This window comes from Myxine glutinosa, chromosome 7 (genome assembly GCF_964187855.1).
Source record: "Myxine glutinosa chromosome 7, kmMyxGlut1.1, whole genome shotgun sequence".
NCBI lineage: Eukaryota > Metazoa > Chordata > Myxini > Myxiniformes > Myxinidae > Myxine > Myxine glutinosa.
Window position 1 is genome coordinate 89,124,694 of NC_136267.1, and position 22,632 is coordinate 89,147,325.

General features: G+C 40.5%; 1 protein-coding gene across 6 annotated transcripts in view; it reads left to right on the forward strand.

The window, feature by feature from the left end:
- Positions 1-22,632, forward strand: part of HOXD3 (homeobox D3) — a 198,445-nt gene that overhangs the window by 105,301 nt on the left and 70,512 nt on the right. For 5 of the 6 annotated variants that reach the window (XM_068122685.2, XM_068122686.2, XM_068122684.2 and 2 more), the window contains 2 exons: positions 10,518-10,576; positions 16,014-16,566. In XM_068122685.2, coding sequence (XP_067978786.1) covers positions 16,122-16,566 — 445 coding nt within the window. In that variant the 5' untranslated portion in view covers positions 10,518-10,576; positions 16,014-16,121. Of the gene's footprint in view, positions 1-8,529; positions 8,582-10,517; positions 10,577-16,013; positions 16,567-22,632 lie in introns of those variants that run through there. The other variant, XM_068122689.2, reaches the window with a different exon arrangement.

Sequence of the window (22,632 nt, forward strand, 5' to 3'; positions counted from 1 at the left end):
ATATATATCTGTGCAGTGTCTGTCTTGTGTTGTGTTGACTTGTCTCGTCACTGAACTACTCCCTCAAACTTTTGTGAAATCCTACCAAACTTCTGGTATGCACATATCTTTCCCGTCTGTATGTCCTAAGGGTATTTTCCTTGAAAAATTTTCCAATTATTATTATTGTTTTTTTGGAATTTTTTGGGGAATTTTTTTTTTCAACTTCAATTGTTTATAAAATGTGATATCACATATATTACAAATACATTTGTGCTAAATAATTGTTTGAATTATGATTGGTTTAAACCATGACAAAACGGCAACTCGGGTACAGTCATTTATCTATATATCTACACATCTGGGCAGTGTCTGTGTTGTCACTTAACGACTCCCTCAAACTTTTGTTTCCGTGGTTGTGAAGTGTTTTTAATAAAGTGGTGGTGCTTTTGAATCACGTGGGGGTGTGTTATTTTGAATTATGTGGTGGTGAGGTGTTTTTATATCACATGGTGGTGAGGTGTTTTGAATTACTTGATGGTGAGGTGTTTTGAATTAGTTGGTGATGAGGTGTTTTGAATTACTTGGTGGTGAGGTTTTTAAAATTACGTGGTGGTGAGGTGTTTTGAATTACATGGTGGTAAGGTGTTTTGAATTACGTGGTGGTGAGGTGTTTTAAATTATGTGGTGGTGAGGTGTTTTAAATTGTGTGGTGGTGAGGTGTTTTGAATTACTTGGTGGTGAGGTGTTTTGATTTACATGGTGGTAAAGTGTTTTAAATTACGTGGTGGTGAGGTGTTTTAGATCACGTGGTGGTGAGGTGTTTTGAATTACTTGGTGGTGAGGTGTTTTGAATTACTTGGTGGTGAGGTGTTTTGAATTACTTGGTGGTGAGGTGATTTGAATTACTTGGTGGTGAGGTGTTTTGAATTACTTGGTTGTAAGGTGTTTTGAATTACTTGGTGGTGAGGTGTTTTGAATTACTTGGTGGTGAGGTGTTTTGAATTACTTGGTTGTAAGGTGTTTTGAATTACTTGGTGGTAAGGTGTTTTAAATTATGTGGTGGTGAGGTGTTTTGAATTACATGGGGGTGAGGTGATTTGGATTACGTGGTGGTGAGGTGTTTTAAATTTGGTGGGGTGAGGGGTTTTAAATTACTTGGTCGTGATGTGTTTTAAATTAGGTGGGGTGAGGGGTTTTAAATTACGTGGGGGTGAGGTATTTTGAATTACTTGGTGGTGAGGTGTTTTGAATTTAGTGGTGGTGAGGTGTTTTGAATTACTTGGTGGTGAGGTGTTTTGAATTACTTGGTGGTGAGGTGTTTTGAATTACTTGGTGGCGAGGTGTTTTGAATTACTTGGTGGTGAGGTGTTTTGAATTACTTGGTTGTAAGGTGTTTTGAATTACTTGGTGGTGAGGTGTTTTGAATTACTTGGTGGTAAGGTGTTTTGAATTACTTGGTGGTAAGGTGTTTTGAATTACTTGGTGGTAAGGTGTTTTGAATTACTTGGTGGTGAGGTGTTTTGAATTACTTGGTTGTAAGGTGTTTTGAATTACTTGGTGGTGAGGTGTTTTGAATTACTTGGTGGTGAGGTGTTTTGAATTACTTGGTGGTGAGGTGTTTTGAATTACTTGGTGGTAAGGTGTTTTAAATTATGTGGTGGTGAGGTGTTTTGAATTACGTGATGGTGAGGTGTTTTGAATTACATGGGGGTGAGGTGATTTGGATTACGTGGTGGTGAGGTGTTTTAAATTTGGTGGGGTGAGGTGATTTGGATTACGTGGTGGTGAGGTGTTTTAAATTTGGTGGGGTGAGGGGTTTTAAATTACTTGGTCGTGATGTGTTTTAAATTAGGTGGGGTGAGGGGTTTTAAATTACTTGGTGGTGAGGTGTTTTGAATTTAGTGGTGGTGAGGTGTTTTGAATTACTTGGTGGTGAGGTGTTTTGAATTACCTGGTGGTGAGGTGTTTTGAATTACTTGGTGGTGAGGTGTTTTGAATTTCGTGGTGGTGATGTGCTTTGAATTACGTGGTGGTGAGGTGTTTTGAATTACCTGGTGGTGAGGTGTTTTGAATTACGTGGTGGTGAGGTGTTTTGAATTACCTGGTGGTGAGGTGTTTTGAATTACTTGGTGGAGGTGTTTTGAATTTCGTGGTGGTGATGTGCTTTGAATTACGTGGTGGTGAGGTGTTTTGAATTACTTGGTGGTGAGGTGTTTTGAATTACTTGGTGGTGAGGTGTTTTGAATTACCTGGTGGTGAGGTGTTTTGAATTTCGTGGTGGTGATGTGCTTTGAATTTCGTGGTGGTGAGGTGTTTTGAATTTCGTGGTGGTGAGGTGTTTTCAATTTCGTGGTGGTGTGGTGTAATCGTCCCAAATTTCCAGTCTGCACCTACTCCTCCTGTATGTATGTGCTGAGGGGTTCTTTTTTTAATTAAAATATATTTTTTCAACCTAAATCTTCAACCTAAATTGCCTATAAAAATGTAATATCACAAACACAACAAATACATTTGTGCAAAGTAATTGTTTGTATTATGATTGATGTAAATCATGACAACACAGCAACTCAGGTACAGTCATTAGCCTCAGCTAAAATAAGCCTGTTCCTCAGTCACGACGCGTGGTGAGGTGAGCGCAGCGAGCCGAGCCCAATATATAACCCCAATATATATATATATATAGCTATATTTCAATGTGTTTGAGTGTTTTTGGATGTGTTTGAGTGTGTCTATTCTCGTGGACATATTTTGGCTTCGTATTTAACTGTGGAGGAGGAGCGTGTACTCCATCATTGTATGCGGAGCATTGAAAGCATCTCCAAGACCTGGCAACGTGTTTGTTGTTTGATTTTTTTTGCAATATAAGAGTAATTCTAATTCGTAAGCAAAAAAATCTAAATGCATTTAAAAAATGTATATGTACACCTTGTTACGCTTTTTGGCATGTCTTGGACTATTCCATTTGTTTGATATAACTTTTTGTATGCCCGTCATGTTACGAAAATGATCTGCATGAGTGATCCCCCTGACGTCTGTGCTGAAGTGACGTATACATATCTTCGAGGCGTTGCACGTTTTGACAGAATAAATGATGAACAATTTGAAATTATTTCACCATTAAATCCCGCTCTGCTTTTCTTTATTGATGAATAGCCTGTCACCATAACCGACACTTTCAAAAAACCACCATTCACAGCCTTAAACCACAGCGTGCCCCGCCCCCCTCCCCACCCGTGGGTAAAACCTCCCAATGGTGGCTTTTAAAAGTTTATGCGTAAGAAGCAATTGTGAAAACAATGTTACAGCATTACAACGCATTAAGTTAAATGTTAACGTCACAGACCTTAAGAAGGTTATAACAAGCGACGTGCTTACCTGCCCACTTTATGTGGAGAGTTTGTTGAAGTCTATTTTAGTTCGTTCATTAATTTGTCAGTTTTTTACTGTGTTACCTCGTTAGTACGTTACCTCGTTAGTACGTTACCTCGTTAGTACGTTACCTCATTACTACATTACCTCGTTAGTATGTTATTTAATTCGCTATGCCATTCGATCGTTAGTTCATCCGTTCACTCCCCGTGCCATTGCAGGCACACGACAAGGAGCAGGGATATGGTCATTCCACCCGGTTTTTAATCGCTCTCGGTAGGTCTGCATCGATTAAGGCGACATCCGTTGTGTCCGAATATCCGGCGTTGCATGGCCATGGCCTCCTGCACCCTCTTCTTCATGCCAGCCACACTCTGAGGACCTTCTTTGGTGGTCGACAATGAGACTACTTTATGAATCCATAAGTGTACCATCAAATACACAATGGCTACATGTCATTTCCTGACATAGTTGTTATATTACATAATTATCAGGCGCTTTATGTGTAATAACCCGACCCGATAAGCAAGCAAAATATTTCCATATTGATAAGTTGTATTTTTTTTTCACAAATACATCCTTTCAACACACTTTTATAAAGGATGTGTGAAAGGAATTGTTATCTCGAGTTTTGAAAATACTTGCACAATTGTACATGAGATTAGACAGAACGATTAGGTAACGTGACTACAGATGTTTTACTACAGCAGTGACACAGCGCAGGTACATCCTTGATGTACAACTTGTATTGCCATTTAAATAAAAATCATAATGAACAGCAAGTTCTTGCTTACACTGCATACAGTAAAAGTAACTTTAGTTGATGCAAGAAACTCTTCTTCTTCCTCGTTATAATGCAGCACAAGGTTGTGGGGTGGCATCATTGGTTGAGGGCGTGGCTGTGCCACTGATGCAATTGCCTCTGTGGCAGGTATTTGTAATTTGTTCATGGTACCGGTGATAGCTCGCCGACACATCGCGAAGGACACCATGGGATCTTTATTGTCCACCAACTAATGCCACCAGATGGGATGCCCAGTTTAACGTCCATCTGAGGGACGGCACACATTGATGAATCACATGCCTGTTTGTGAAACACCGGGATGACAGCTTGTGGCTGGGTCAGGATTCAAACCCAGGCAAGACAGCTTAAATGTGAGTGCGTGTAACTGTGCGCCATCCTTCAATCCCAAAACAACAAAGTAAAAATGGCATATGGTAAAGTGAATGCACCTTTTTACAATAAACATAGACCAAGAAGTTACACCTCAAACACCAATTTACTTTCGGTAGAGTAAAATAAATAAATTGCACAGTAAAAAAAATAAAATTATATGGCGAAGTTAACGCAGTTTTTACTTTAAGTATAATAAGCATCACACTCGCATATTCCGTGTGTAGTAAGGTAATACGCAATATATACACGAACATATACAGTCACGTGAAAAAGTAAGTACACCCCATGTAAAGTTATGACTTTTTCAACATATTTCAACATACAGCTATTTGATCTTCATTTCAACAATATTGAGAGATAAAGGTGATATAATATAACAAATATCATGAAACATTTACATTTTGTAGTCCATTTTATAATTTAAATAAACTTAAATGCAAATTTCGCATGTGGAAAAAGTAAGTACAGTACACCCTTGGCTCTAACAGGTGGTATTGCCCCCTTTGGCAGAAACAACCTCAAGTAGGCATTTCTAATAACTGTCTACCAGTCTCTGACATCGACTGGGAGAAATTTGTGCCCACTCCTCCACGCAGAATTCTTTCAGCTGTGCGATGTTTGAGGGGTTTCTTGCATGCCCAGCTCGTTTCAAATCCCCCCACAACATCTCGATGGGATTTAGATCCGGGCTTTGACTTGGCCATTCCAGAACCCTCCATTTCTTTCTTTTCAGCCATTCCTTGGTGGATTTACTGGTATGTCTAGGGTCATTGTCATGTTGCAAGGTCTACCTTCGGTTGAGCTTCAGCACTCCGACAGATGGCTTCACATTATCCTCAAGCACCCTCTGGTACAATGAAGAATTCATAGTGGATTCTATGATGGTGAGCTGCCCAGGCCCTGATGCAGCAAAGCTGCCCCAAACCATAATATTTCCACCACCATGCTTTGCAGTTGGTATCAGGTTCTTGTGGTCAAATAATGTCTTTGGTTTTCGCCAAACATGTCTTCTGGTACTGTGGCCAAATAGCTCTACCTTTGACTCATCTGTCCAGAGCACATTGTTCCAGAAGTGCTGGTCTTTGCCTAGGTGTTCATTGGCAAACTTTAGTCTTGCCCTGATGTTCTTTCTGGACAGCAAAGGTATCCTCCTGGCACACCTCCCATGTAGATCAAATTTGTGCAGCCTCTTTCTAATGGTAGACTAGTGCACTTTGACATCAACAGTGGCAAGAGCTACCTGTAGGTCCCATGATGACATTCTTGGGTTCTTAGAGACGTCTTTCAGCATCTTCCGGTCTGCTCTCAGGCTGAACTTGATGGGGCGGCCAGGCCTGAACAAGTTGGCAGTTGTTTGGAATCTTCTCCACTTGTAGATGATCTTCCGGACAGTCGATTGATTGATTTCAAATTGTTTGGAGATCTTTATAAATCCCTTCCCAGACTTGTAGGCATCTATAACCTTCTTTCCGAAGGCCTCAGAGAGCTCTTTTGATCTCGGCATGGTGACGCCGCACACTTCAAAAACAAAGAGCAACCAAACGAAATATCTGAGGTTTAAATAAGACAGATACCTCCAAGATCCTCTCTGACAATGTTCTAATCATTTGCACCTGAGCTGGTGCACCTGATTCTAATTTTAGGTATTTGAAGTAGTGATAAATGTAGGGGTGTACTTACTTTTTCCACATGCGAAATTTGCATTTATGTTTATTTAAATTATACAATGGACTACAAAATGTAAATGTTTCATGATATTTGTTGTATTATATCACCTTTATCTATCAATATTGTTGAAATGAAGATCAAATAGCTGTATGTTGAAATATGTTGAAAAAGTCAAAACATGGGGTGTACTTACTTTTTCATGTGACTGTATATGCACCAGATATAGTAACACACATGTGTTAGCATAAGATTAATAACATGTACCAAGTATGCTTACTGCAAGTAATACCGTCTATGTATCCTATGGACTTGAACACATATATTTTGATATTTAGCGTGATTTGTATTTATGTCCGTACATATTTATACAGTCGTGGCCAAAAATATTGGCACCATTGCACGTTTTTCAAATAACTCACAATTCTCTCCAAAAATAAGTTGAAATTGACAAAAGTATTTGGTCTCCACAATTCTTTATTTCACTATTAATATTGCAGAACCTTTGTTTTTGATTCAGAACTTTATATATCTATCTATAATTCCAGTAATCTCTGTGTGTGTGTGTGTCTGTGTGTGTGTATGCGACCGCTGTTTCTCGACAACCACGGGTCCGATATACTTGAAACTTGCCAGGTATATTGCTGGGGACCCGAGGATGTGCCTTTTCAAGGTTTCATATTAATCGGAGAAGTAGTTACCGAGCTATGGCGATTTCTTTACCAAACTCCGCAAGCCGTTCGCTTTGGACCAAACCATTTCATGTAAATAGAGGGGGGGGGGATTGTCACCGTACTCGCAAGCCGTTCGCTTTGGACCAAACCATTTCATGTAAATAGAGGGGGGGGATTGTCACCGTACTCGCAAGCCGTCCGCTTTGGCTTTGCGAATGGACCAAACCATTTCATGTAAATAGAGGGGGGGGGGATATAATTTTGTACGGGCATGCCCTAGTCCTTTTAAATCAGAAAATAAAAAGAAATGGAATCGACAAAATTGTTGACACCCGAGACTTAATATTTGGTAACACAGCCTTTGGACAAAATAACTGCAGTCAAGCGATTCCTACAGCCATGAATGAGCTTACTGCACCTCTCTACTGGCAGTTTGGCCCACTCTACTTGTGAAAACTGCTCCAGTTCTCCCAGATTTGAAGAGTACCTTCTCCTAACTGCTGTTTTCAGATCTCCCCACAGTAGTTCAATGGGATTTGTATCTGAACTGATTGCTGGCCACTTCAGAACAGTCCAGCGTTTTGTCTTGAACCAATCCTGGGTGCTTTTTGAAGTGTGTTTGGGGTCATTGTCCTGCTGCAAGTCCCATGACCTTTGATGGAGACCCAGATTTCTGACACTGGGTTGAACATTGCACTCCAAAATGCCTTGGTAATCTCCTGATTTCATGATGCCATGCACACATTCAAGGCATCCAGTGCCAAAGGCAGCACAGTAACCCCAAAACATCACTGAACCTCCTCCATGTTTGACTGTAGGGAAGGTGTTCTTTTATTTGAAGTCTTCGTTTTGTTTTCTATAAACATAGAGATGATGTGCTTCACTACTAGGCGCCAATTTTGTCTCATCTGTCCACAGGACATTCTCCCAGAATGATTTTGGCTTGTTCAGGTGTGTTTTGGAAAATCCATTCGGGCTTTCTTATGTCTCTCTCTCAGCAGCGGGGTCCTACCATAGAACCCCCTTTCATTGAGTTGGCGACGGATTGTGCAAGTTGAAACTGTCGTACCTTATGTCTGAAGGACAGCTTGAATCTGTTTGGCAGTTGATTGAGGTGCTTTCTCCACCATTTGAACAATCCTTCGCTGCAAACTTCAATCAAGTGTTCTTTTGCGGCCACGGCCAGGGAGGTTGACTACAGCGCCATGGTCCTTAAACTTCCTGATAACATTGTGTATGATGGACACAGGAACAGGGGAACAGGAAGAGTAACGACAGATGCACTTTTTATTGCAAGGCAGTTGCAGGAAAAGTGCATGGAGAAGAGGAAGAGGTTGTTTCTTGGGTTTGGTGATCTGGAGAAAGCATTCGATAGGGTTCCACACGAAGAAGTGACATGGGCATTGAGGAAGTTAGGAGTGGAGGAATGGTTGATCAGAGTAGTGATGGCAATGTACCAGAGAGCATGGACAGCTGTAAGGACGAAGGACGGGAATAGTGGTGAGTTTGAGGTGAAGGTGGGAGTGCATCAGTGGTCGTTCCTAAGTCCTCTACTATCTGTAGCTGTGATGGAGGTGCTGGCTCAGAATGTAACGGAGGTTTACCGTGGGATTTGTTGTATGCAGATGATCTGGTGTTGTTTGGGGAGAGTATGGATGGACTGAAATAGAAGATGAACAAGTGGAAGGAATGTCTGGAGGCAAAAGGTCTGAAGGTGAATATCGGAAAGACGAGGTTGATGGCAAGTGGTAAAGCATGTGGTGAGGTGGAAAGAACTGAGAAGTGGCCATGTGCTGTGTACAGGAAGGGTGTCAGAGTGCACTCCATTCAATGTACAATGTGTGCTGAGTGCGTTCATCAAAAATTTAGTGGTCTGAAAGGGTCATTGACCAGTGTGGCAGCTACATTCATGTGTAAGGTGTGCACAGAGGGAGCTGCAGATGGAGGAAATGTTGAGTTGGATCTTGGAGACGGCATGAAGCTGGAAGGTGTGAAAACATTTTGCTACCTAGGAGACATGCTGAATGGAGCAGGTGGATCAGACTTGGCAACAGTTTATAGAGTGAGATGTGCATGGAAGAAGTTTTGGGAACTAAGTTGCATGCTGACGAGGAGGGGAGTGTCGTTGAAGCTGAAGGGAAAGGTGTATGCTACATGTGTGAGAAGTGTTATGATTTATGGGAGTGAGACATGGGTAATGAACGTAGAGCAGCAACGAAGGCTGGAAAGGGTGGAAATGTGAATGGTTCGGTGGATGTGTGGAGTATCGTTGAGAGAGAGGAGGATAAATGATGAATTGTGAAAGATGATGGGAATAGAGCCTGTGATGGATGCTGCGAAAAGAAACAGGTTGAGATGGTTTGGTCATGTGTTGAGGAAGGATGAAAGTGACTGGTTGAGAAGAGTGATGGAAATGAATGTAGAAGGAAGTAGAGGACGGGGAAGACCGAGAAATACTTGGCTAAAGGTGGTGGAAGAAGAAATGTAGGCAAGGGGGTTAACAAGGGGAGATGTAGAAAATAGGGCAAAATGGAGAATATTGTCATGGGGCCCGCAAGGCTAACCCCCTCTCTAGGAGGGGAAAAGGCCTTAAAATGCCTGTTGTTGTTTGTTGTTGGACACAGGAACACCAAGGTCTCTGGAGATGGACTTGTAGCCTTGAGATTGTCCATGCTTGGCTACAATCTTGTGTCTGACCTACTCATACAACTCTCTGGTTTTCTTTCTTTTATCCATGCTCATTGCGGTAGACAGAGTGACACAAAACAGCAGAATGACTCTTTTCTCTATTCAAACTGGTTGAGTGAGTGATTGTTATATTGCAGGCACCTGAAACTCACCCTCGGTGAGTTCAATTCCAAAGTAAAGTGGAATCACCTGCTTGAAATATAATTATTTCTCACAACTTCTAAAAAGTGCCAATAATATTGTTCAGGCCATTTTAAGATTTCTGTGTGCAAGAAGATAAGATTTAGTAATTTTTTCAGCTTTTTTTGTTTTGTTCCACTTCAAACCAAATAAATACATATGTGGATACCAAAATATGTTTTAATTTCAACAATTTTCTGGAAGAAATGGTGCATTATTTGAAAAAAGTGCAAGAGTGCCAATATTTTTGGCCACGACTGTATATATATATATATATATATATATATATATATATATATATATATATATATATACATATATATACATATATATATATATATATACATATATATATATATATATACATATATATATATATATATACATATATATACATATATATATATATATATATATATATATATATATATATTATATATATATATATATATATATATATATTATATATATGTGCATGAACCGTGAGCATAAACCACGTACTGGTTGGTATCTCTAGGTACATTTTACCATACATCCTAAATTGGTGAAAATATCGTATACAGTGATGTATATAGCATATACACGTACACCACACACTGAAATAACATCAATATATCACATATTGTGACATATTATCTAGACCATGTATGCAGTGACGTACATATAATTGACACAGTAACATTCATATACCGTGTACATATGATTAATATACTTATGTATAGAGTATACACTGTGAAAGTTTTTTTTGCTTTTTAAAATCTGTAACCGCTTGCCATTTGCAGTTGGTGAACGTTCCGTCATAGCTGTCACGTGACAAGATTCATTCGGAACACAAGTCCAGGTAAGGATTGCCCATTTCTACGAGCGCTCCAAATCTTATATATATATATATATATATATATATATATATATATATATATATATATATATATATATATATATATATATATATATATATATATATACACATGCATTAATCTATGTAAATAAATAAATATATATATATATATATATATATATATACACATGCATAAATCTATGTAAATAAATCTATATATATATATATATGTATATATATATATATATACACATGCATAAATCTATGTAAATAAATCTATATATATATATATATATATATATATATATACACATGCATAAATCTATGTAAATAAATCTATATATATATATATATATATATATATATATATATATATATATATATATATATATATATATATATATATATATATACACACACACACAACGGTGGGAAACTCAGTGAGTACTCGGGTCGGTTTCCCTACTCTGTTCGGTGGGGAGCAGAGTCCCGTCAGCTCATTTACTCCAACACGTGTTCAGACTTGCACTGTAGACCGTTCCAAAATACCCTAAACGCCCTGGCAAATTATTCCCCTCGGCAGATTGGCCTTTCCGTGGGACGTGTACACGTGGTTTCTCTCGGCTGCCGATATCTGTGGAATTCCCACCAGGGGCTTCCATTACGGCGTGTTTGCATCCCGTCCATCCACATTGACGTCACCCAGGAACGCCCGCTCCATTCGGAGGTTCACTTTGCCAGCCTTGATTCTCTCTGCGCCGAGAAGCTCAAACACTCCTCCTGGGTTCACGTAGACCCGCCAGCGTCCTGAAATTACTAGCTCTGTGCTGTGCAACAAGTGAGTGCTGCAGTGCTCTCTGCGTCCATTAATATAAAGACCCCCAGCCTGCTAGGGTGGCCTCCAAAAGTGCCTAGTACGGGAATACCTTCTGCTAACCTTCCACCCACGCTCACAACCGACCTTTCCGACTCCTGCTTATTCTGGCACTTTCTTTTACTGTCACCCCTCGATCCCCCACCACCACTCTGCGAAACCCAACAGCCCACCAACTGCGAGATAAATCCTATACATTTGGCGCCATTTACTTTGGGTGTATATATATATATATATGATAATATAGTCTCTAAAGGCCCTCAGGTCCCTTGTCAGGAGAGTCTAAATGTTGAATAAAGCACTAAAACCATTGTTTGCCTTAGTAACGTTTGTTTTTGACGCACGCAAAGTCTGCAGACAGTCTGGTGACAGTTACGAAACGTAACTTTTATTGGTGTCCATGGCAACTTATGATTATAAAACGCAAATAACTTTACACGCACAAAATGCTATTTATTTTCCCAGTTCCAGGCATCGCATTCGCTTTGACAGCAAAACGAAGTAAGATAAATGGGAGGGCGGGAGGGGGCTTTCGAGGGGGAGGTTGGGGGGCTTGGAGGTTGCGCCGAAAGAAGCGACGAACACAAACCCTTAGCGGTTTGCCGAGCAATCCGGGCGCTGCGCGTCGCACAAGTAGAAACTTTTGAAGTTGTTATGCAATCGGAAAGTGGAAAGAAAGTTTTAATTAGGCGATCGCATCGACCAATTAGGGTACATTTTCATCATCTTGGTTCATGTCAAACCACCGTGAGAATTCTTCCTCTGGGATGAAAAAAAATATACCGTAGATGCAGCGTTGTAAACACATGTAGAATCGGTTGGTAATTGTGCACAGGTGGGCATGAACGAAGACGGATGATTTATTCCCAATTACATTACGGACAGTCTTCCCAAATGCACCGGCACGTAGTTTGCCGAGGCCACGTTGCAAACGATATCTTTGTGCCCATGCAGACTTTAACCTCCAAGGTGTAACCGTCTGTTAATCTGAAACCCCCGGCAATCCTAAGGGCCTTTTAATAAGAGCGTTCCTCTGGAATCTTTGAGCGGGAACAGGAACCGTGCCGAGGTAAGGCCGAGGAAGCACGGGGTGCGCGGGGCGCCCAATGGGGGCACGGTGGTGGTGTGCGCGCGCGCCAGCCCCGTGTGATTTATGGCACTGTGACTGCAGCGCGGTTCAGACAGAGTTCACGCCACAGTCCCAGATCTGCTCCAAATACGCCGCGGATAGGCCCATTTATATTCCTTCACATTTGTGTTTCATTGCAGCGGCTAAAGACGGACAGAAATAAAATCGCACCACGCGCATCACGGCCATGAGCTATAGGAAGGGACGGGTGCGCACGCGCACGTTTGCAGGGAGGGCTAGCTGTGTGCGAAGTGAAACGGCGATTGCACGAAAGGCGCGGACATCGCACTTAACGCTCGGACATGTGGACAGGGCGCATTACTCCACCGCGTGGCTGATTAGCCATTATCATCAGCCAGCGCCGCTCCTACGGAGAGATGGATGCATTCGTGCCTGCGGGACACGACCGTAGCGAAGAAGACGGCCGCTTGGCCGATCTCAGCACGTTCCTGAGCGACCAAACGTTCTAATAATGGCCGTGTGTTTTCACGGGCATCTTCCCCACCATTGCATTACAATGCATACACGGATGGAGTTCCCATTTGCTTGGGCGTCGTCCATTGCTTACCGTCACTGCATTGATTGAAATTCCTTCCTCAATGGATTGTGATGCTGGATTTGGGATAATTTCGTGCTTACCACTTTCTTCTTAAGTTCGCTGCTTTTGTTGAACGCATCAACTCCATTTTGTTGGCTTGCAGTTTAGACAGGACGTCAGGTGTCTCAACTCCTTCGAAGACTTCAGAGTTTGCAAATGTGGCCTGAAGGTCGATTTTTACGCATTGAAGTTTAGCTAACATTTTCGGGTCATTTTGTCGTAGGTTCGTTGAAGGATTGTCGATAATTTTCCAGTAGAAAGAATGCCAGAGACCCAATGATACGTGCGTAAACATATAATCGGTCTACATGATCGCACCATCGCTCGAAATGATCCTAAATCACAATTTCCGCAAGCAATTTTGATGGTGTAATTAATATAGCAATTGTAAAAACACACTTCCTTGTTTTATTAACACAGCTCTTTCCAAATTCGGACGAGCGGCTCTTAATTTTCGCGCACCGTGGCACAGCCCAGGCGGAGCAATCTTCTCTAAGTCGGAGTTTCTAACAGATTTGTCCTGGGGAAACATTACGCGATAAAAATTCAATCAATCGGGCCTTTAATTTCGTAAAGGCACGAGAAAACAGATTTTTACAGCATTGCTCTTTAATCAGGCTCTGCGGATCAATTAAACGTGCATAAAATTGAGCGTACGCTCAACCATTACCCATTTGTTACTGGCAAGCGTTGCCAGAATAATTAGGAATATATCGCCCCAAATAGCGCTATTAGGGGTATTTGTTTATAGCTCGCCCTTGTAAATGCTCCAATGAAACAATAGCTGCGTTTCCACGTCAAGTGGCCGGTCCGCTTTGTTGAGCTGCGGCCCAGAGAAGAGGCCGGAGTCGTGCCCTTCCTCTTTGTTCGGCGCTTTCTTCGTATTTTCACCTCTGATGTTCGGCCGCTGGTTGCTCATTAACCAACGCTGGCCAATCATTAAATAGGGCCTCAATGGGCGGCCAGCCCTGAGTGGCCAGTGAGCCGGTGCAGTGCTGGCAAATGTAGCTGCGCGATCCATCACGTTTTAGCAGGTAGATTGTGAGACGGGCTGTGAGGTCACGAGCACGTAACAATAAACCCCAGGCCGAGAACCCGACGGAGACAGATCGTCGCGGCCATGTGGCCAGAAAAGCGGGTTTGATGGTGCGCTGGTCGTGCACTCACAAGGATGCACTCACCGGCGCTAACTCGAGGCACTTGCCTACCTCTAATCCCCTCTATGTCATCTTCCAGACCACCTTGTTATTGGCATACTCCCTGCTACTTTCCTTGTGTCATACTCCAATATACCCCCTTCCATACACCTCTATTCTACCTATTCCCTACATTATCCATCATCCTCTATCCTAAATACTATTTTGCTATTTCTCTCAATCTTTTAAAAATCATATTCCGCTCTATGCTCTCTCCATCCCATCATGCTCCTCTCTACTACCCCTCCCCCATTACACCCAGCTATTCTCCAGTACACCCTCCATCATTCTTCACTCTAACTCCCCTTCGTCATCTTCCAGTATGTGCGCCCTATCACACACATCCACCTTCTTTCTTTCTACCGCTTTTCCTCCCTCCTCTGCCCCCTCATTCCCTCCCCCTTTTTCCTCTCTTTATCCTCAGTTTTTACCTCTACCAACATATAGCCAGTCCACTGAACCGTTTTATGTGCTAACCTTTTGGACACACTCCTTCCCCACCCCCATCCCCCAATCTCCACAAACCTATTCACCCTGGACCCGCAGGCAGACGCTGCCATTTTGCCAATCTTGAGAAAACCTCATATGATTCCAGCAAAATCTGTGCCTCCTGTTTGAACCAAAATTTGTCCGGTGTCTATTGTATAAGAACAACAAACCAACATAGGAAATGTGAGAATACCAGAAGGACATAACAGGAAAGGTGAGAAAGAAAAGAACCCGAGATGAACATAGAGACAAGACTAGATATTGTGTAAGAAAGAAAGTAAGAATTTTGTTGAAATGAAACAAACCCTAAACACACATTGATGGTGCTACAAAAGAAATCTCTTGTACAAGTGCATAATTTATTTAAGTGTGAACACCATGTAGGCACACACGAGTTCGTAAAAAATTAATTGGTGACTAACCAATGAGGAGTTTTTAAAATTTCTACCACCTCAATTTTATGGGATTTATGGATGATTACAGGTCACCTGGGCTGTAAATTCACACACCGTTCTGAGCTTACTCCATTTGCCATCCATGAACTCAGATTATTGAGGAGTGAGCGAGGATGTACAAACTTGGCCTATTCATACCTGCCAGCGCCCAAACATCAACCTCAACATTCTCGTCAAATTCTTCCACCTCCACCTCTTCGAGCTCATCATCATCATCATAATCATCATCATCCCCTTCTTACACCACCATGTCCTCCACAACCATGTCCTCCACCACCATCTCCTCCACCACCATCTCCTCATCCTCATCCTCACCCTCCTCCATGGAACAATGCCTCTGGATCCTAAGTAACATGGCCAGAATCTGTGGGAATCCACTGGCTTTCACCTCCAATTGTTTTTCTAAAAACGACACCCATTTTACAAATAAAGAAATCATAACGGGCTCACGTCCCGTCGTTCAGATTTCTAATGAAACACAGGCAGAGCGCTTGCCATTGCATCCTTCATTTAAAGACTATTAGTATTGAGCGGAGCTGGCCCTGCTGTCCTAGTTTGCCACATTGTTGCTGAGAAGACGGAAAGACAAATGGCCAGAGCAGCACCATTACTCCTCGTCTTTCTCCCTCCCTCCACCTCCCCATATCCACTCGCCTTACACTCTTTCTCTTTCTCTTGTTCTCCCTCCCCCTGTGCTAGGAGCCCTGCTGGAGCTGCTGGCACGAAGCGCCAGCAGGCACGCGCTGCCCGGTGCGCCAATGTGCTTCCGTGGGAGAGCCGCGAGGCTGTGTGATTGCTCCTCAAGACATGCAGAAGGCCACGTTCTATGACAACTCGGCTGTCTTTGGGGTTTATCCATATCAGGCTCCTGCAAATGGCTACAACTATGAGGCCCAGGCCTATGGGAGTGCTCACGACTATGGCCGCTCGCAATGCTCCCTTCACCCCACCTCACTGCCCAAGGGAGGTGAGCTTGGCGGGCCGAGCTGCTTGCGGCCCGTCAGTGCTGGTGGAGGAGGACAACCATCGCTTCCGGCCGCTCAGCCTTCCCAGGAAAAGCAAGTGGCACAACCAGCCAACCTTTCCCCGGCATCGAACGCACCGACCGGCGCCTCATCCACCAAAGGTGGCGGCAAGCCCCTCGTGGGTTCTGCTCCAGGTGCGAGCTCAGCAACTATGAGCAAGCAGATCTTCCCGTGGATGAAAGAATCCCGGCAAAACACAAAGCACAAAAACAGCTCCCCAGCACCAGGTATAATGAGTTTAGGATGTTGATAATATTTAGTACAACTTATCCCATCATTCAAGCAGGCAGGATAGCCTAGAGGTATGCACACGATGGCACTGGCCTCTGAATTGGGTAGCCTGGGTTTGAATCTCGAACCAGTTGTTAACAGGTCATACTGGTGTTTCACAGGCAGGGTGAGGCATCGATGTGTGTGCCATGCACCGGAAGGAGGTTAAACTGGACTTCCTGTCTGGCAGCATTATTTTGTGGATGTTAAAGATGGCGCCTTACATGAACAGTAGGCGAGCTATTGCCGGCACCCTGAACAAATTCAAAATTAATTTCCTGACTAACCGCCCAGTGTAACCAAACCACCCAACAAAATGTGTGCCAAGGAACTGCTTTAGCAGCACGAACACTTTGTATAGAGTATGGCACAGATCATCATTTATTCATTCACGAGCAATCTTCTGATTATATTACCCTCGCCAGAGTGGAGGTTATTGCATTTGAGTCCGTTTGTTTGTGTCTGTCTGTTTGTTTGTTTGTCCGCACAGAATAAATATGATTTTCTCTGCAACCGTTGGTCCGATTGACAGGAAATTTTCACCATCGGTGCTACTCCACCTGTAGAATTTATTAATGATAATTATGACGTCATAGGTCACGTGGTAAGGCCAGCATCTTGGAAAAACCGGAAAATTGTGCACCTCTATATCTCCGAAAGCGCTGCATAGAAAAAATTGAGACATGGCTCATTGTAAAGAAGTCTTCATGTGGAATAAAATATAATTATTAATTATGATGTAATATGTGCCTCCATTATGACGTCATGATTCGACAAGTACAAAACTTCATCCGATCAAGATGAAATTTCTTGAGCATCATCTAGGGATAAATTGGTGGAGAAAACAAAAATAATGATGACGTCATCGGTAGCGTGGTTCAGCCGCCATATTTGTTTTATCCCAAAAGCCTTAAAAACCACTGAAAACACGTCCTGGCGAGGGTCGACAATCTCTGATTGCCCTTTCTAGTTTTCACATGCAGTGTGCCCCTGATTATTATCACATTCAATTTGTCCATGAAACTGATCACATACAATGTGTCTGTGATTGTTGTCACACACAGTGTACCCCTGATTATGATCACATTCAATGTGTCCGTGATAATTATCACACAATGTGTCCGTGATTGTTATCACACACAGTGTACCCCTGATTATTATCAGAGTGTGCTCCTGACTATTATCACACAGTGTACCTCTGATTATGATCACATACAGTGTACCCCCGATAATGATCACATACAGTGCACACCTGATTATTATCACACAGTGTACCTCTGATTATGATCACATACAGTGTAGCCCTGATAATGATCACATGAAGTGTACCTCTGATTATTATCATTTAATGTGTCCTTGATTAGTATCACAGAGTGTGCCCCTGATTATTATCACACAGTGTACCTCTGATTATGATCACATACAGTGTACCCCTGCTAATGATCACATACAGTGCACACCTGATTATTATCACACAGTGTACCTCTGATTATGATCACATACAGTGTACCCCTGCTAATGATCACATACAGTGCACACCTGATTATTATCACACATTGTACCTCTGATTATGATCACATACAGTGTACCCCTGATTATGATCACATACAGTGTACCCCTGATAATGATCACATGAAGTGTACCTCTGATTATTATCATTCAATGTGTCCTTGATTAGTATCACAGAGTGTGCCCCTGATTATTATCACACAGTGTACCTCTGATTATGATCACATACAGTGTACCCCTGCTAATGATCACATACAGTGCACACCTGATTATTATCACACATTGTACCTCTGATTATGATCACATACAGTGTACCCCTGATTATGATCACATACAGTGTACCCCTGATAATGATCACATGAAGTGTACCTCTGATTATTATCATTCAATGTGTCCTTGATTAGTATCACAGAGTGTGCCCCTGATTATTATCACACAGTGTACCTCTGATTATGATCACATACAGTGTACCCCTGATAATGATCACATGCAGTGTACCTCTGATTATTATCATTCAATGTGTCCTTGATTAGTATCACAGAGTGTGCCCCTGATTATGATCACATACAGTGCACACCTGATTATTATCACAGAGTGTGACCCTGATTATTATCATTCAATGTGTCCTTGATTAGTATCACAGAGTGTGCCCCTGATTATGATCACATACAGTGCACACCTGATTATTATCACAGAGTGTGACCCTGATTATTATCATTCAATGTGTCCTTGATTAGTATCACAGAGTGGCTCTGATTATTATCACACAGAGTGTATATCTGATTATTATCACACAGTGTACATCTGATTATTATCACACACAGAGTATATCTGATTATTATCACACACAGTGTACATCTGATTATTATCACACACAGAGTATATCAGACCTGTGTGTGATAATAATCACAGAGTATATCAGACACAGACCTGTAGGGGAAAAAAAAAAGAAAAAGAAAAAAAAAACAGTGTAGATCTGATTATTATCACACACAGTGTATATCTCATTATTATCACACACAGAGTATATCTAATTATTATCACACACAGTGTACATCTGATTATTATCACACACAGTGGATATCTGATTATTATCACACACAGAGTATGTCTGATTATTATCACACACAGTGTATATCTGATTATTATCACACACAGAGTATATCTGATTATTATCACACACAGTGTATATCTGATTATTATCACACACAGTGTATATCTGATTATTATCACACACAGTGTATATCTGATTATTATCACACACAGTGTATATCTAATTATTATCACACACAGAGTATATCTCATTATTATCACACACAGAGTATATCTGATTATTATCACACAGTGTATATCTGATTATTATCACACAGTGTATATCTGATTATTATCACACAGAGTATATCTGATTATTATCACACACAGTGTATATCTGATTATTATCACACACAGTGTATATCTGATTATTATCACACACAGAGTATATCTGATTATTATCACACACAGTGTATATCTGATTATTATCACACACAGTGTATATCTGATTATTATCACACACAGAGTATATCTGATTATTATCACACACAGTGTATATCTGATTATTATCACACACAGTGTATATCTGATTATTATCACACAGAGTATATCTGATTATTATCACACACTGTATATCTGATTATTATCACACACAGTGTATATCTGATTATTATCACACACAGAGTATATCTGATTATTATCACACACAGTGTATATGTGATTATTATCACACACAGAGTATATCTAATTATTATCACACACAGAGTATATCTGATTATTATCACACACAGTGTATATCTGATTATTATCACACACATAGTATATCTGATTATTATCACACACAGTGTATATCTGATTATTAACACACACAGTGTATATCTGATTATTATCACACACATAGTATATCTGATTATTATCACACACAGAGTATATCTGATTATTATCACACACAGAGTATATCTGATTATTATCACACACAGTGTATATCTGATTATTATCACACACAGTGTATATCTGATTATTATCACACACATTGTATATCTGATAATTATCACACACAGTGGATATCTGATTATTATCACACACAGAGTATGTCTGATTATTATCACACACAGAGTATATCTGATTATTATCACACACAGTGTATATCTCATTATTATCACACACAGAGTATATCTAATTATTATCACACACAGAGTATATCTGATTATTATCACACACAGTGTATATCTGATTATTATCACACACATAGTATATCTGATTATTATCACACACAGAGTGTATCTGATTATTATCACACACAGTGTACATCTGATTATTATCACACACAGAGTATATATCTGATTATTATCACACACAGAGTGGCTCTGATTATTATCACACACAGTGTATATCTGATTATTATCACACACAGTGTATATCTGATTATTATCACACACAGTGTATATCTGATTATTATCACACACATTGTATATCTGATTATTATCACACAGTGTATATCTGATTATTATCACACACATTGTATATCTGATTATTATCACACACAGTGTATATCTGATTAATTATTATCACACACAGAGTATGTCTGATTATTATCACACACAGTGTATATCTGATTATTATCACACAGTGTATATCTGATTATTATCACACACAGTGTATATCTGATTATTATCACACACAGTGTATATCTGATTATTATCACACACAGTGTATATCTGATTATTATCACACACAGTGTATATCTGATTATTATCACACACAGTGTATATCTGATTATTATCACACACAGTGTATATCTGATTATTATCACACACAGAGAAAATATGATTATTATCACACACAGAGTATATCTGATTATTATCACACACAGAGTATATCTGATTATTATCACACACAGAGTATATCTGATTATTATCACACACAGTGTATATCTGATTATTATCACACACAGAGTATATATGATTATTATCACACACAGTGTATATCTGATTATTATCACACACAGTGTATATCTGATTATTGTCACACACAGAGAAAATATGATTATTATCACACACAGAGTATATCTGATTATTATCACACACAGAGTATATCTGATTATTATCACACACAGTGTATATCTGATTATTATCACACACAGTGTATATCTGATTATTATCACACACAGTGTATATCTGATTATTATCACACACAGTGTATATCTGATTATTATCACACACAGTGTATATCTGATTATTATCACACAGAGTATATCTGATTATTATCACACACAGTGTATATCTGATTATTATCACACACAGAGTATATCTGATTATTATCACACACAGTGTATATCTGATTATTATCACACACAGAGTATATCTGATTATTATCACACACAGTGTATATCTGATTATTATCACACACAGAGTGGCTCTGATTATTATCACACACAGTGTATATCTAATTATTATCACACACAGAGCACATCTGATTATTATCACACACAGTGTGCCCCTGATTATTATCACACACAGAGTTCCCCTGATTATTATCACCCACAGTGTGCCCCTGATTATTATCACACACAGTGTACCCCTGATTATTATCACACACAGTGTGCCCCTGATTATTATCACACACAGAGTTCCCCTGATTATTATCACACACAGAGTTCCCCTGATTATTATCACACACAGAGTTCCCCTGATTATTATCACACACAGAGTTCCCCTGATTATTATCACCCACAGTGTGCCCCTGATTACTATCACACACAGAATGCCCCTGATTATTATCACACAGAGTGCCCCTGATTATTATCACACACTGTGTGCCCCTGATTATTATCACACACAGAGTGCCCCTGATTATTATCACACACAGAGTGCCCTTGATTATTATCTAACACAGTGTGCCCCTGATTATTACCACACAGTGTGCCACTGATTATTATCACACACAGTGTGCCCCTGATTAATATCACACACAGTGTGCCCCTGATTATTATCAAACACAGCGTGGCCTGATTATTATCTAGCACAGTGTGCCCCTGATTATTATCACACACAGTGTACACTCTTATTATTATCACACAGTGCACCTCTTATTATTATCACACAGTGCACCTCTGATTATTATCACACAGTGCACCTCTGATTATTATCACACACAGTGTGCCCCTGATTATCATCACACTGTGTACCTCTTATTTTTATCAGACAGTGTACCTCTTATTATTATCACACAGTGTACCTCTTATTATTATCACACAGTGTACCTTTTATTATTATCACACAGTGTACCTCTTATTATTATCACACAGTGTACCTCTTATTATCATCACACAGTGTACCTCTTATTTTTATCACACACTGTACCTCTTATTATCATCACACAGTGTACCTCTTATTATCATCACACAGTGTTCCTCTTATTATTATCACAGTGTCCCTCTTATTATTATCACACAGTGTACCTCTTATTATTATCACATACAG